Below are 16,101 nucleotides of genomic sequence, written 5' to 3'. Positions count from 1 at the left end.
TTTAATGACTTTGCTTGTTTCAAATTTTTCTTCTTAGCGATTTTAATCACTTTGCCTGTTTCGAATCAATACTACGTTTCATTTTCGCCACTCAGCGACGTAACGTCAATCTAAATGTTAATTTAATAACAGACTGACTGCAGAAAGCAATTATCTCTTCAACTTATGTTGATATGGTAAGTACTATAGGCGGGAGTCTTTTCACGGACTTGGCCCCTTTCCGATAACTGAAACTGACGTCTTAATATTTTTAACAATGAGAAGGTTTATCATAGAAATTAGACATACGGGCAGAAAGACATGGCCAAATCGATTCATAAATTGATATCGATGGAAAAGATATATGTATATTTTACAGGGTCTTTGAAGATTCCTTCTGGGCGTCTGCAAACAATTTGGTAAATGAATGCTTATAACTGCTCTCTTCTTATGATGTCTGTTTTATGCATTTACTTTAAATCAAACCATCGATAATACAAATAAATGGATGAAAAACCGATGCCCAAATTAACTGTCGTAAGAAGAAAAATCGAATAAGTCGATGCTGCGGGCGAGAGAAAGTAAGCAAGCAACCAAGCAAGCATAATTTTGGTTTAATAGATATTCAACTCATTGCGGAATGTTTCGTTAAAGAGTAATAATTGAACGACAGTTCATATTCAATGTTTTCTTCTCTCTCCCGTCTCTGGAATAACAAATTTTAAGCGACTTTAAGCAATTTGCCATACAATTGACATATATCAAGCTTTTACATTAATCGATTAGTAACATTAAGCAAAGAATATAACATTGAAACACCGCTGAAAGATGATTGATGCTATTTCGAGAGATGCACATCGAAACAGAAATGTGGAGAGAAAGAAAGAGAGAGAGAGAAAGAGAGAGAGGGAGAGGAAGAGAGATATATATTTTTTAGAAAATAGAAAGAAAAGAATACTTGAAGAAAATTGAATGAAAATAAAAAAGAAACTATAGACTGTGAAGGCTCCATCATAAAATTGGGTTAATGTGCTTGTGGCACAAGTTGTCATTTTACCGTAAACATAACATAATAAAATGCGACAACAAACAAATTGCAGATACTAAGAAAGATGAAAAAAAAAAAAAAAAACAAATCCTCTTTAACATATTGTGATGAAACTCGCAAAAACATCAAAACAATTTAACGCACACATCAGAGAATTATAATAAAAGGTAAAATTTACCGCTAAAGCCGCCAAAAACTAAATCTTACTAACTCGTTAATTCATCATCATTCCTTTTATAATATAGTGAAGCGGTTGATATGCTAATGATTAAAGCACATCGCACAGAAATCATCTCTCTAAGCGATCTCTAAGCGATGTTGTATTAAAAATTTCCTAAAAGCGGGAAATTTCTTTGTGTACGTTACTGTTTCCATTATTATTATTACTGTTGCTATTATTATTATTATTATTATTATTAATATTGATGTCGTTGTTGCTATTATTATATATACACACACACATATATAAATATATATATATATATATATATATATATATAATTTTTTTTTATGAAAATGGTGTAAATGAGCGACAAGCACTTAAACACCTTTTCGTCTAAACGTTATTTGTACAATATCGTAGTATAATAATTACTGGTTTTAAGAAAACAGTTTAGAATCATGAAACCATATATTTTGTAAGTATTGAGTGAAGAATGATTAACTGAATTTGTGTGTACTTGGGTTGTCAGAAAAGCTATTTTACACATGCTTTCATGCTTTTTTTTTCATTTTTTTTTTTTTTTTAGATTCGCTTTAAATTATTTAGTTTTTGCGTTGAGATTTTATTAATTTTATAATTTTTTTTTTTTTTTTTTTTTTTTTTTTATATAACACTTTTAGTTATTTGTTTGAGTTTGTTGCGCCGCCAGATACTGAAAAAAAGTGAAAAGCAGGATTAAAATGAAAAACAAAATCAATAAGGAGAGGAAATGTACTTCAAATAATTAGTTTAACAAAAAAAACAACGAGAAATTCGGTCTTAGGTCTATTAAAATGCCTCTCCTCGAGGCTTTTCCAATTTCGTGTTTGTTGCCTTGTCTCTTACATATATGATCTTGTGCACATTTTCTGTGAAGAGAGGCCAAGTTTGCCTAATGACTCTCACAACTGAGATGAAATTTGATTATGGCTCAAGCTTTTATGTAACTTATGCCTTACATGGTTGTTGTATGCTTTCTTGAGGAGTTTGATATTTTCATTTGCTATATATAATTAAATTCGATTGAAGTAATGATCTTGTTTACTCATTGAAATTGATCAAGGAAATTAGGATGCATGTGCCCAAAAACGAAATAGATTTAGAAGGGTAAGCAAACGAAAAGTGCATCTTTTCTCACGATAATCTTGTATACTAAATAATCTTGTCGTCGCTTTAACTAACAATAATTTTAGTTTTCAAAGGTTTGCCCCAACAATTTGAAATCCCTGTCCTCTGATGTTGGGTTTGCGGTCTCTCTGCGAGAATGAGACCGAGACGGGTTGCATTTTACTATCAAGAATTCATAGTCACATGCATTTAGGATGATCATATGGGTAGTAAGCATACGTTATAACTTTTTTGACAATCCAATTGGTTGTCTATTTATCTGTTCGCCTGTTCGTCCATTCGTCGTGACACGCCATAAAGTCTTTAGATGCTTGATGTTTAGCGTTGTCAAACGAAACTTGTATTTATATGGAAATATATGTTTAGATATATATATATATATACGTTTATCTATATATATTTCATATATAGGGATCTCTCTCTCTGTGTGTGTGTGTGTGTGTGTGTGTGTGTGTGTGATCTTGTAAATGTCATTCGATAACTGTGATTCGTTTGTCGGTTGTCTGCTATTATTGTTCTTATTGAGTTTAACTGCCGAACATACATAGATTCTGTTCACTTTATTTGTTTCTGTTGTGTAAAATGATATATTGAGATGACATGTGCTTTAAATTATTTATTACTATGGCCATCACTATGATCAGCAACAATAACAGCAGTAACAACAATAAATAACAACAACATTAAGAATTCTTGAAGAAAACTTGTTTACCTTAAAAAAGTTTACTAACTTCTCAGTCCCGTCAGACATATATACAGACAAACGGATAGAAAGACAGACATACAGTCAGTCAGTCAGTCGGTTAGTTTGATAGCATTTTAAATGGACAAGGACTAACTTTACTTTGAAGCACAAAGATATGAACATTCGCATGCACACAATACACTTATCTTTACAATTTACACAGTGGCACACTTTAGTTGACTTTGATTTGATCCGTTAGATGCAACAACGCGTTGCAAAACAAAACTAGTTGGAAAGCATGTTTATTACAATATTGTTGCAATAATTGTTGCCCATGTTACTTGTTGTTTTTGTTCTTGTTGTTGTTGTTATTATTATTATTATTATTATTATTATTATTATTGCGTTTTGAAATGTCTTCTTTTTGAGTTTTTCTTCGTCTTCGTCTTCGTCTTCACCATCGCCATCGCCATCGCCTGCGTCTCCTTCTTCTGCTTTTTCCTTTTCGCTTTAATTGTAAGCCGGTTCTACTTTGATTGCTTTGTGGTACGCACATGCGATTATATTCTTTTTCTTTTATGCGTTCGTGTACTTGTATTTTCTGAGAACATTAACCAGTTTTCCTCTCAGGGGCATTTACTTACACAGTAAAGCGTTTTACGCTGCTTGCATTTTTCTGCATCGGCTATATGTATGATATGTAGTTCCAAGGCCGTATTTAGACTGTTAACGAAAACAGCGTTTACTATGTCTTTTATAGTTAGTTAGTTCATCGTCATAGATGGTGCACGACGATACCGGATTGATGACAATACTTATGACTTGTTCAGTGACTTGTAGGCGTTGATTTTCTAATACTTCTCGACTATTTTTACTGCTATCGCATTAAATGCATTAAAAATGTCAATTATTTGTAAATCAAATTTATTTTCTTTAATTTCGAAATATTCATCGGAAGATCATTCGGAAACTATTCGTCTGAGTTAGAGCTAATGTACGGTGGGCCGATGTCTTGATGAATTTGTCAATTGCTTTGGCATCAATCGAATAGAAATCTCGATATTTAGGCCATTAAAAAAAATTAAATGCTTCGACGTCTGTCATACTTGATTCCCAAGGCGGAGCAACAGTGTGTTCATAGCTTTTTGTTGGATGTGGATTTTGGATGAATGCAGCTTTGCAGCAAATTCATACATCTAGCACACCTTTATGAATGTAAGGTAGAAAAAAAACAGCTCATGACTATAGGATCCTTTCCCTTTGATTATTGCATTTTGTTTGTAATCTTCGGTTCGATCGTTTCCTTAATTGAGAGATAATTGAGAACATGACGAGTAAGAAAATGATTTTCATTTTCATACTCCATAATTTTGTTTGGGAATGGCTGACTTTTTATTTTTTTAAACGCGGAATTTTATATCATGTGTTTCAAGCAGACATCGCCATTTTTCTGATCATGTGTACCTTTACCACAGCAATTAACAAAGAAATGAACAGATGGATGGACAAATATGTGTATAACGGTTCACACTTGATACTGGTCAATCATGTGTAGATTTTATAGGCTTTTGAAAACAGAATGGAGTTTTGAATATGTTGTAGTATTGAATAGGCGTGGCTGATTTTTTTCATTTTTTTGCAGTTACCAGTGCCTTGAGCCAATTTCAATACCAACCTGCGTGCAATGTTTCTGGCGAATTTGAAGTAGATAGCTGCCTTTTTTGCGACTAAGAGAATGCTTACCACCGTCAGATAGAAAGACACCCAAGCTGACGAACGTATTTAAATCGACTTGAAATATGTTGCAATCATATTATGGGGCTTCCTTCTAGGTCTTGCAAACGTTTTCAAAAAAAAACTTCTCATCCTTCGGCGCGATGGCGATTGAAATGTTATATTTCTTAAAAGCCCTTAATCAATATTTCAAAGTTTTCTAAAAAAGTTGTAAATATTTAAAATATACCATTGATCTTAAAGTGGACAGAAGACCAATTAATTAATTTCGAACTAGTCAGATAGGTTCAAATAGACTAAAGATCACATAAGTATAAATTAAAATTCATGACAAAAGACTTAAATCATGGATGAAACAAAACAAAAAAAAAAAAATTTAATTTATCATCAAAGCAAAGCATCAGCTGGCATTCGAGTTGCCTCGCCTCGTCTCTCTCTCTCTCCTTAATTTACCGGCACCAAAGGCTAAAAGAGTTTATTAAATCTATCGTAGCTGCAACTAACTCCCTTAAAAGGATAAATTTGCAAAATATCACTTTAAAAATGTAATTAATAAGAAATGAGAAATGATTTGAAACAATAAAAACACTTTTCGATCATAAATTTGGTTTTATCACTTCATCTCGCCGGACGTTTCAATAAATGTCATCTATATTACGGTTAAATCGCAAGTAAATTTTTAATCTTAAATATGAAAAAAATGTTAACAAAAAAAAAAAAAAAAAATATTAAAAAATTTTTATTTGAGAAAAAAGAAAAAACAAAAGAAATCGAATTTTAAATGAGGTCACGTTTAAGTACAATGGATTGATTAATACCGCCGTGTCGGATGGCAATTATCTTACTTTACACCGCTTGAGGATAAAAATTGAAAAACAAATTTTTAAATAACATTAAATATAATTTACAAATATTTTAAATATATAAAACAATAAATAATTTGAACTTTGAGCATGTATATATAAATGTATACAAAATTAAGAAAAGCAAACAAATAAGCAAAATAAACGAAAGCGTACGAAACACCGAGAAGACGGACAAAAAGACAGATAAATATCAAAGCCCCATAATTAAGTGAAAAAATAACACTTAAAAAACTGACATAAATAAAAGTACAATAACAACAACAACAACAACAACAATCAAAACAATAACAACAACAATAACAGCAAGATAAATGACAAATACAGTGAAGCCAAATGACTTATTGACCCGACTTAATAACAACAATAGTTACAAAAACAATAACATAATATATTAACATAAGCAATAAGCAACAAGCAGCAAGCAACAAGCAGTAAGCATATGCATTAAAAAACAATGTTGTTGTTCGTATATAAAAATCACAGTTATTCGCGTGATTTCGACACGTTTTGTTAACCAGTTAAAAGGGAGCGAATGAAGATTAAAGACCGTCGCAATAGGAGGGTGCGAGAGAATGGTCGGAAGGTAAATGATTAAATTAGAGTGCAAAACAAAAATAAAATGTCCCGACTATTTGCATTGCAAAAGTGTTCGCGCGTATGATTGTTTCTGCTGGTCGTTAATATGGGATTTACAAAAAGTAATACAATGCCACGATTATATCGTCAACATGGCTTTAACATTTGCAATCGCAACCAGAAAGATACCAAATTATAATAATAATAATAATAATATTCAGCTAAGAACGAAACCTTGTATACTCACAGGTTGCCTGCTTTTGTTATTATTACTATCATTATTATTATTATTATTATTATTATTATTATAATTTTTTTTTTTTTATTTTTGTGCACAAATTATTTTGCAAACTATACGAAATTTTACAACAAACAAGAAGATTGTACTAAGCCAGGCTCTAATGTCTTATAACTATCATCTTCGCTTAAAAAAAAAAAAAATAAATAAATAAATAAATTTTAAAAAAAATAAATAAATATAATAAATAAAATTTCGATATCTTATAAAAAATCGGATGTGGATCAGGGAGATTTTTCAGTCTTTCATACAAATACTGTAGGATTGCACGTTATTATCTGTTATAGTCTACGAGCAATGAGAAGAAAATCAACTGTTTTTTGCTTCTGAAAACATAGATAATATTCACAGTTTATATTATAATGTAAGCTTGTCTTTTGCCTGATATGGACCTGCAAGAACTTTCAATCAACCTTTGTCACATTTCAAACCGATATCTCGACTTTCGTAATTGGGAGAATAATTACAGCAAACAAACACAAATTCTATTCAGAATTTGATGATCAAGTTTATATATATATATATATATATATATATAGATATATTCTTTATAGGATCTCTTAAGCTTTCTTTTGGGTCACGCAAACGTGTTATAAACCTTACATGCTTCGTAAGCGGAGACACCTTATTCTGTAACTAGCGAAGCATTTATAATAAAGCACTTCTCTTTCACATATCAAGGTATTCCAATACATAAGATAATGTTTTAATACAATATAGTTGAACACTTTTATCATACTACACTTGGAGATTAATGTAAGCAAGGTTTGCTTTCTACGAATTCTCCTATACTTTATTCCATCCATTTTACAAATTTACTGTGTATTCTCTACTTTTTCTTAGCTCTTTCCCTTATTTTGTATTTCTAGTTTTTCCCACATTTTCTAGGTGTTTATCTTTCTTCCTTTTCTTATTTACTAAGCATTGTTTAAAATTATTTGCATTTTCTACGTATCTTCTAAATCTTTTGTACTTTCTCTGCGTATTTTCTACATATTCTCTATGAATTTCGTGCAGTTCATCTTATTTATCTGCATATTCTCTACTTATTGTATTATGTAATTTTAAGAAAACGTACAATAAAATGTATTATACAAGAAGTAACGTAACGTAACATAATGTAACGTATCGTAACATAATATAACATGACATCCGCGTGTTTGTAGCTGATAATGAGTAAAGTAAGATGAACGAGATTTAGAATCGGGTAACATTTGTAAATTTTTGTCATGCAACAAACAGATAAACAATTTTTAATTAACTCTGCTAACCATGCGCAATGTATAATTCTACCGGTTATTTTATAGGTTTATATATTTATAGGTTTTAATTATGTTAAAATAACATAATTCCAACATGGTTAATACAGATTTTCTAAGGCTTTCTAATAATAAATTTCTCAAGATTTACTTATACATATACATATATATATATATATATATATATATATAAGAAATTAATCAAAATATTATTTTTAACATTTTATTTAAAATTGATTTGATGGAGACTTTTTTTAAAATAAATTTCATAAATTTTCTTTACAGTTTTAATTTCCCACTATGGCAACCACTTTATGTGGTGGAGTTGGTGGTAATGCATCACAGACACTAATAGGTAATCAAGTTAAAACTCAGCAAGATTCTTCCACAATAAATGGAAAACGCGGCCATATAAGGTCAGCTTCATTGGAAAATGCGAATTTAATTGCTGCGAAGAATACGCTAGGCTTGCCAATGTTGCCTGCAGGTCATACGGGCACTCTAAAATCGCGTGATGAACAAAAACGCATGCGTAACAAATTTGGCAGCTATAGCAACTTAGAAGAGACACAGCAGGGTCGCAGTAGATTTTATAATATACGGCAGATGTTTGAATTTACGAAAACAAGTCCGAATATGAACTCAGCAATAACGTCAACAGGTAGTAATAATCTTGCCTATAACGATGAGCAGCAATTACAATCATTGCCGACAACATTTTTAACGCTTGGTAATGCAAAATCATCATCATATCAGCATTCGCCAAATCATGCACAAGCTCAAACCAGACTTCAGGCTACACAAATAGGTGCCAATGCGTATCAACAACATTATGTGCAACAACAAAAACAACAGCAACAATCACAACAATCGCAACAACAACAACAACAGCAACAACAGCAACAGCAACAACAGCCGCAATCGCAAACACCACGGAAACCGATATCAACCACCCCGGTCGCCATAATTGCAGCCAATGCAAGCGGAAGTGGCAGTCGTGCCAGTATTACGGAACACAATGAACGGCTTAATATAACCGAGAATTTAGATAACGGTAATAACACGCGTCCAACACTTCAACAACAACAACAACAACAACAGCAACAACAACAACAACAGCAATTGCAACCACAACGTCTACAAACTCACACTGCTATGGTGTACAGCACGAGTCATAGAGATTTGTTAGCTCAGCAGCGCAGTGTCAGTGATTTAGCGGATGTTGAGGAGGAGAACCGCCACGATCAGGTATATATATTATAGCATTTAAAAGCATGCGCAAGTGTGTCGCCAAATTTCAGCATCGCATGCTTTAAGCACTTGTCTCTAATACAATAATAATTCAATTCAATTGTTTGTTTATTGTTTTTATGTTTTGTTTTTTTTTTTTTTAATTTTTGTTTTTCCTTTTCTATATATATTTGGGTGTGTTCGTTCCACCTTCACAACATCATATGTATGATATTTTTTTAAAATACACCTTACCTTCATTTAGTTGTAATTCATGTTTTTTCCGCTTCGTTTTTTTCTTCTTTTACTTTTTCTTATATTATTTATTTATTTATTTTTTTTTTTTTATGTTATTTTTTTATATATATATGTTGCGTTGGTTGTTGTTTGTTGTTTGCTTCTAAACACACAGGCCACAAATCTTTTACGCCCGATTGCTTTTAAGCCGATCCCTTTCGAACCGGACTACAGTATTCCCAGTCGTTATTGTGATGTTGTTGTCAACTCAGCCAACGCTGTACATTCTGTCGCTGATCGTTATGGCTCAACACCTTCGCTGGCTCCCATGCAAGGTTCTAATCTAAGATTTGGAAGTGAGTAATAATAATATGAGAGAACACGTTTCTTTGCCTTTTATTTTATGGTAAATACAAAAAGCTTTCATGAACGGTTTTTTCTTTTCTATTATTTATTTTTGTTGTTGTTGTTGTTGTGATTAATATAAGAAAGATATTAAAATAAGATAAAAAAAAAAAAAAAAATTATTAGAAATGTACATAAAAGGCAGTTTCTATAAATTGTGTAAACAATTTCACTATACATAAATCCATATATAACGCATCTCTTATATCATATATATATAAATAAGGTAAATAAGAGAATGATTGACAAAAATTGTTAAAGACAATAAATTAGCCACACGCAGCCATCTTAACTACTTATACTATGTATGATAGAACAATTTTACGGAAAAAAAAATCGATATATGTCCATACATACTAGAGATGCAAATAGAAAGTAAAATATAAATATTTTTTTTATGAAAAAAAGTAAGAACAATTTCCATTATATATAGAATATTAAAAAAATTAAACCTTGTTCTAAAAGGCCTACTTAGGTGGAATGGCGGCCACAATACAGGTCCAAATGTTTTCAGTTTTGGCCCCATTAATTTTTATGCCAAATTTCTATTACGGGCCAAATCTCACACTGAAATATTAAACGTTTGACCTTTTTCCCCTATAAAGTCTTGCGATTCGAAGTTTTCACATTAATTTAATATTCGAAAATTCGACTACGATCGAGAAATTTTTCGTAAGAAATTGTCAAGGAGTGAGTACTCGAAAAATGGTCCGATTGGCAGCACGGCAAGCATGTCGGTGTAGCAATTCCTATTAAAGTATCCCAAAAATTGCGTCCTATGGGTTTGAATACAAAACCATATATGGATAGACGGAAAGACAGTTCGCTTAGAAGATGATTTTGTATTGGATTTTATATCTCCTGATAGGCTAATGAAATATAAAAAAAAAAAAAAAACAAATAAGAAAGTTATATTCGGCGGTGGACGAATCTCGCACATCTCGAAGGTCGCCGTGTCTACCCTATTCCTTTTAGGATTAACTCATTTTTAGGCAGATAGTAAATCTTCATTTGACAACTGCCTTATGGTAAATAAGCGTAAAACCTCGAAAAAGTGAAAAACAAAAAATAAAATTTAATTACTTGCAACTTTATGTGGGCATGGCTGATTAACTCCATTTTGGAGCTGGAGGCTATTGTAAAAGTAAATGTGGAAAACTTTCATAATGTTCGAGCAACGAGCCAAAATCCACAAATTTTTGTTAAGCAGGGCGGAGTTGCATTAAGTTCACGCTCCACTATGGGCTTATCCCGCGACCAATTTGGGCCATTTTCAATATCAACCTGCGTGCGCGAACTTCCAATGTTTCTACCAAATTCAAAGTCGATATCTTCATTTTTCGACCAGTACTTGCAACCAAACACCACACAGACAGATAGACGTATTGCCGGACAGACGTGGTTTAGTCAATTCAGAATTTCACGCTGAACAAGAATCTATTAAAGTATATAGGATCTCTGAAGCTACATTTTGGGTGTTAGATAAATTAACAAAAAAAAAAAACAAAATGACTAAACCCCCATCCTGCAGTGGTGGGTATAAAAATAGTTAATAATAATAATAATTATATAATAATTAATTAATAAGTGTATAATAAACATAGTAAGAAAATTATATTCGGTCGTGACCGAATCTTTTATGTCTAGCACCGTAGCCTAGAAAAGTCAAAAAGAAGGGAAACGAACTAAATTGGGTGGGCGCAGCTCATTTTTTTTCTCCTATTTTCAGAATAATAGTTTTGTGTCGCATAGGCATATGGGCATTCTAGGCGTGTCCTTTGCAAATTTTGGGTTCACTTCCAAACTTTTTCGCAAATTTCTAACCGATATCTTCATTTCGATATCATTGTTTTCAGTTTATGTGGTACTGTGTGTACAGCGTGTGCTTCGACCGATTTGGCCCATTTTCGTGACCAATGTGCATGCAAGGAGTTCCCAACGTTCCTGTTGAATTTGAAATCGATGACTTCATTTTCGAGGCCAGAAGTATGTTTATAACAGACATTACGGGGACGGACAGGCGAATAAACGGAAATCGGCTTAAATCGGCCTAAAAATGCATGCTTATGCAGAAAATATAATATTTTGTGAGCTTACTGCGGCTTCTTTCTCGACGTTGCAAAAGTTTTGACAAAATAAATATATATCCCTCATCCTTCGCTGATGCGTATATAAAAATAAAGTACAATTTAGGATGCAATTCCTATTACACTCTATACCTAAGTGCATCAGTATACACAAGCACAACCGGCCGTTTTACACACTATGTTTTATGAAATGACGGAGAAAACTGTTAGGAAAATGTATAATTCGATTAAAGAATTCATGACCAGCTCCAAAAACTGCGTCCAAAACTTATACTTTTTCGGTGAAAGGTGGTCTGAAAGCCTTCGAATTGCTTTCAATCACATATGTACACAAAGGTTGTCTTGATGAAGTTAAGGGAACATATTCAGTGCTTTCAAATCAACATAAATAATTTCCAAAGACATCGGTTAGTGTTTTGGAGCAGTTAGAAATCAATAGTTAAAACATGAGACTATCTCTTTCGAAAAAAGTGCAAAGTTTGTTGCGGGCTATGAACTTTATCTTAACTTAAAGTCCGAGAACTACAAATCAAAATCAAAACAATAGTTTGTGTGTAAGTACTGTATAGAATGGAAAATGAGACTGTCTCTTAAATAACCGTAGCTTATAAGTTCATAAGATGATATAGATTTTAATAGCTCCCGTAACTATTCTCTCTTAGCGGAAGAGCATCGATTTAAGAGAACGATTTGCGTTTAGTGTTCTTTTGACTTGTTTTGTAACAATTAATTATTGCAAATTAATTGCATTTGTTAATGCATAAAACTAAACAATAAAACATGGAAAAAAAACTCGCGATATCATAAATATATACGAATACATATGCATACACGCATACATACATTTATCAAATAAATAAATTATAACTAGAGGAGCTGTTGTAATTAACTTGTACGTTTATTTTTTTTTTTTTTTTTTATAATCGTTAGGCACGACCGACTTACGACATAGTGGAATTGGTATTGTTGGCGGAGGAGTAGGAGGTTTGATTGGCGGTGGTAGCGGCGCTTGTGGTGGTGGTGGTGGTGGTGGTGGTGGCGGTGGTGGTGGTGGTGGTGGTTGTGGTGGTTATTCAAGCAGCAGTTATTGCAACAGCCTTATGGCACGTCGACGTGGTTCCAGATCGTTGAAAATCAACGATAGTATGGAGTCAATTCGACATACACCGGACTCTGATGCGAACAACCAAAGTGGAACCATGTAAGTATGAGTAAACACGCAATTGAATAAAACAAAAAAAAAAAAAAAAAAAAAAAAAAAAATTAAAAAACAATAACAACAAATGAAAAGAAAAAAAATACAACAAAATTAAGAAAAAAAATGAAATGGAAATATTACTCAATGCATGCGATGATGAATTTCTAAAATTGATTTCTATGCACTCACCTGCTTGCATATTATATATCTATAGAAAATCGAACGTTAGCAGCAACGGCATTAGCAATAACACTATGGCCGGCAATAATGCTCTCAGTAATAATGGATTAAATAAATATTTAACAAGCGATCAATGCGATATGACGCCTTCGCCATCGGATTCTGGAATTTCAGAATTGGAAGCAGTTTTAAAAGATCGTGACTCCGAATTATCATATTTAAGGCAGGCCATGGAGCATAATGAGAAAGTAATTTTCACAGTACACAAGGTTTATTTTTTATTTTTTTTTCTTCCTTTCAATTTAAATTATGCTTCCTACCTCGATAAACGTTGATTAACATTCCATAAAAATTATTGCAGGATAAAGAAACCTATTGGGAAAATGAAAATCGACGTTTACGCACCTATTTCGAGGCTCAACAACGAGAATTCATGTTGAAAATTAAGAAAATGGAGCAAATGCTGGCCATGCAACAATTTCAATTCAAACAGAACAAGCTGAGATATAGCGAACAAATCAATAAACTAAGAGAACAAATAGCTGAACTTAAGAACGAATGCGAAATATTAAGGTAAGTCTCGTGATAGAAAATTTTCTTTGAAAAGCAATGCCATGAGTTAGTGTTAACGCGTTAATGTAATAAAATCATCAAAATCATCAGTCGAAATAATATAAAACAGTACTAGCATATAAAGTTGATAATAGTCCTTGAATAAAACTAAATGGAGTTCTAAAATAATAAAACTTTAGCGAAGAGAGTAGAAAAATCAAAAAATTCCTCTGTTCAAAATATATTTTGAAAAGGCTGCTATCGAATAGAAACTTTTAGGTTTTGAAGATTTATTACTTGACTGAAAATATATCATTTGAATTTTCATTTACAAATCGGCACTAAAACGTGTAAGTTTTCATTGGCGATCACATTGTGCACAAGTGATAAGAAGTGCTTAAGTTAAAACAAAAACGATTTACACAATAGTTTCAAAGCCAAATCGAAGAGAGCTTCATAATCATTTCAGCAAGAAAATTTATATATGGACATGTTCGGTAAGATAAGGAGGGCACGAATTACAATTACAATATATAACGCAGGATAACGAACTCGGACAGATTGATTTCGAATTATCGACACTGCTTAAGAACGCAGAGAGATTAAAACTTGTAAGTGGAGAGAATAACATGCATAACGTTGGCGAGTTCAGTAGACAATACAAATTTTTTAAAGCAGAAATAATTTAATCCTTTCATCTTCCACACCGTATTTATTCGGTTTACGATAGTACGAAAGTTTCATATTTATGTCGTTATTGTGTTGACAAAAAAAAAAAATGAGGAAAATTTTCATAATACTATATGTCCATGGACTTTCAGTTTTGATCTTCTAGAGACGTCGAAACGAAGAAACGGTTACGAGTGGATGTTAATTATCAAAAAATTAAAAAGCTTACAAAAGTTCAGAATTCTTTGTAATAGTTATTATTACATTCATTCATAATTGAATCTATCTGGGCGATCACACTTAATATTCTTACAAGCATCTATGCAAATGTAATGATCATAGTTATGTGCGTATTTTAGAACGAATAACATCAGCTTAAAAAATTCGGAAAGGAATTTGAAGGACCGTTCAGCTTATGTTGAAGAGCAGCTGGAAGAAAGTCATAATCTGATAAGCAGTCTTAAAACGCAACTAGAAGAAAGCGAATGGAGAGTGTGCGAGAAGAATGGAGAATTAGCTTTACTTAAAACTCAACTCAAAGAAGCAAATGTTAGTATAAATCATTGTTTCCCCAATATATCGATATATGTATAAATTTTTGCGTTTCTTTATCAACTATTCGTATAGAATGAGATCACTTTAAAGGAACATGCCTTAGTTCATTTGAAACATGAAACTGTCAATAATACGGAAACTCACGTCTACCAAAGTCTTCAGGAGAGCCAACAGGTTGAACAACAATTGCAGAATCAAAAGGATGCCGAAGTCGAGTTGAAGCAACTCAATAAAATCATTATTTTAAAAGATCAAGTGATTCTCGCTTTGACCAACGAGTTGGCTAAGCTACGCAAAGAGCTCTCTGATTTAGCCATATTTCATGAGTACGGCGAAGAACCGTCTGGCAAGTATATGCGCTTAAAGCAACAATTAGATAATCTAACCGATATCTGTAACAAGACACGCAAACACACTCAACAACGTATTGAGAATTCGCGCCTGGAATTGAAAAATAATGCGGAAAAAGTTTTAGATGATAACAATCTTGAAGTTATTATGAATTGTTTGAAAATTGCTCCTCCCCTTGATGAGGGCGATTGCGATGAATGCGAACGATATAAATTAAGTTCAGAGAAACGCTTAGCTAAAGTTAGTTCAGATATTCACAGTTTTATTCATGGATCGATTAATTTGCCCGATGTCGCTCTCAATGTCAAATCTCTGAATAAATTACCGAGCAAATTGGAGGAATCGACTCTCGATACTCTAATCGAAGAATCGACAAATTATGCAGAGGAAATCGCTAATTTACGAAAGCAATTGGATGATGTACGCGTCAATTTTGAATTGGAGAAGCGGCAATGGTCGGCTGAGAAGGAAAAGGTGCTAAAATATCAAAAACAATTACAGACTCATTACATAAGCATGTATCAAAAGTTACGAAGTTTAGAAAAGTCCAGTGATGTTGTTTAACTTGCATCGTTTTTCCTTTCCGTTCTCTTCTTTTTTCTTTACCTTTTTTTTTTTTTTTTTTTTTTTTTAATTATTACAACAACAATTGTTATCTTATGCTTTTATTTTTAAGATTTTATTGTATTTTTCTAATTTATTACGAAATTATGTTTTCATGCATAGACCACAGGGACACCATATATTTGCATACAATTCATATTAAGATGTCCAAGTATTTACATCGATTTATTTTGTATAAAAAAAAAAAAAAAAAAACCTAGAGTGCTAAACAAATTATGATTTGTACTTTTTTTAATAA

General features: G+C 32.3%; 1 protein-coding gene across 4 annotated transcripts in view; it reads left to right on the top strand.

Annotated features, from left to right (window-relative positions):
* Positions 1–15,856, top strand: part of LOC119639708 (myb-like protein P) — a 68,732-nt gene extending 52,876 nt beyond the window's left edge. For 2 of the 4 annotated variants that reach the window (XM_038037301.1, XM_038037321.1), the window contains 7 exons: positions 8,061–9,023; positions 9,418–9,598; positions 12,665–12,935; positions 13,147–13,381; positions 13,474–13,685; positions 14,693–14,882; positions 14,961–15,856. In XM_038037301.1, coding sequence (XP_037893229.1) covers positions 8,076–9,023; positions 9,418–9,598; positions 12,665–12,935; positions 13,147–13,381; positions 13,474–13,685; positions 14,693–14,882; positions 14,961–15,803 — 2,880 coding nt within the window. In that variant the 5' untranslated portion in view covers positions 8,061–8,075 and the 3' untranslated portion in view covers positions 15,804–15,856. Of the gene's footprint in view, positions 1–5,964; positions 6,226–8,060; positions 9,024–9,417; positions 9,599–12,664; positions 12,936–13,146; positions 13,382–13,473; positions 13,686–14,692; positions 14,883–14,960 lie in introns of those variants that run through there. The other 2 variants (XM_038037311.1, XM_038037331.1) reach the window with 2 other exon arrangements.
* Positions 15,857–16,101: the final 245 nt, after the last annotated feature.

Source organism: Glossina fuscipes, unplaced genomic scaffold, assembly GCF_014805625.2.
Source record: "Glossina fuscipes isolate IAEA_lab_2018 unplaced genomic scaffold, Yale_Gfus_2 0, whole genome shotgun sequence".
Classification (NCBI taxonomy): domain Eukaryota; kingdom Metazoa; phylum Arthropoda; class Insecta; order Diptera; family Glossinidae; genus Glossina; species Glossina fuscipes.
The sequence above is the reverse complement of the archived record's forward strand: the minus strand, read 5'-3'. Positions and strand labels throughout refer to the sequence as shown.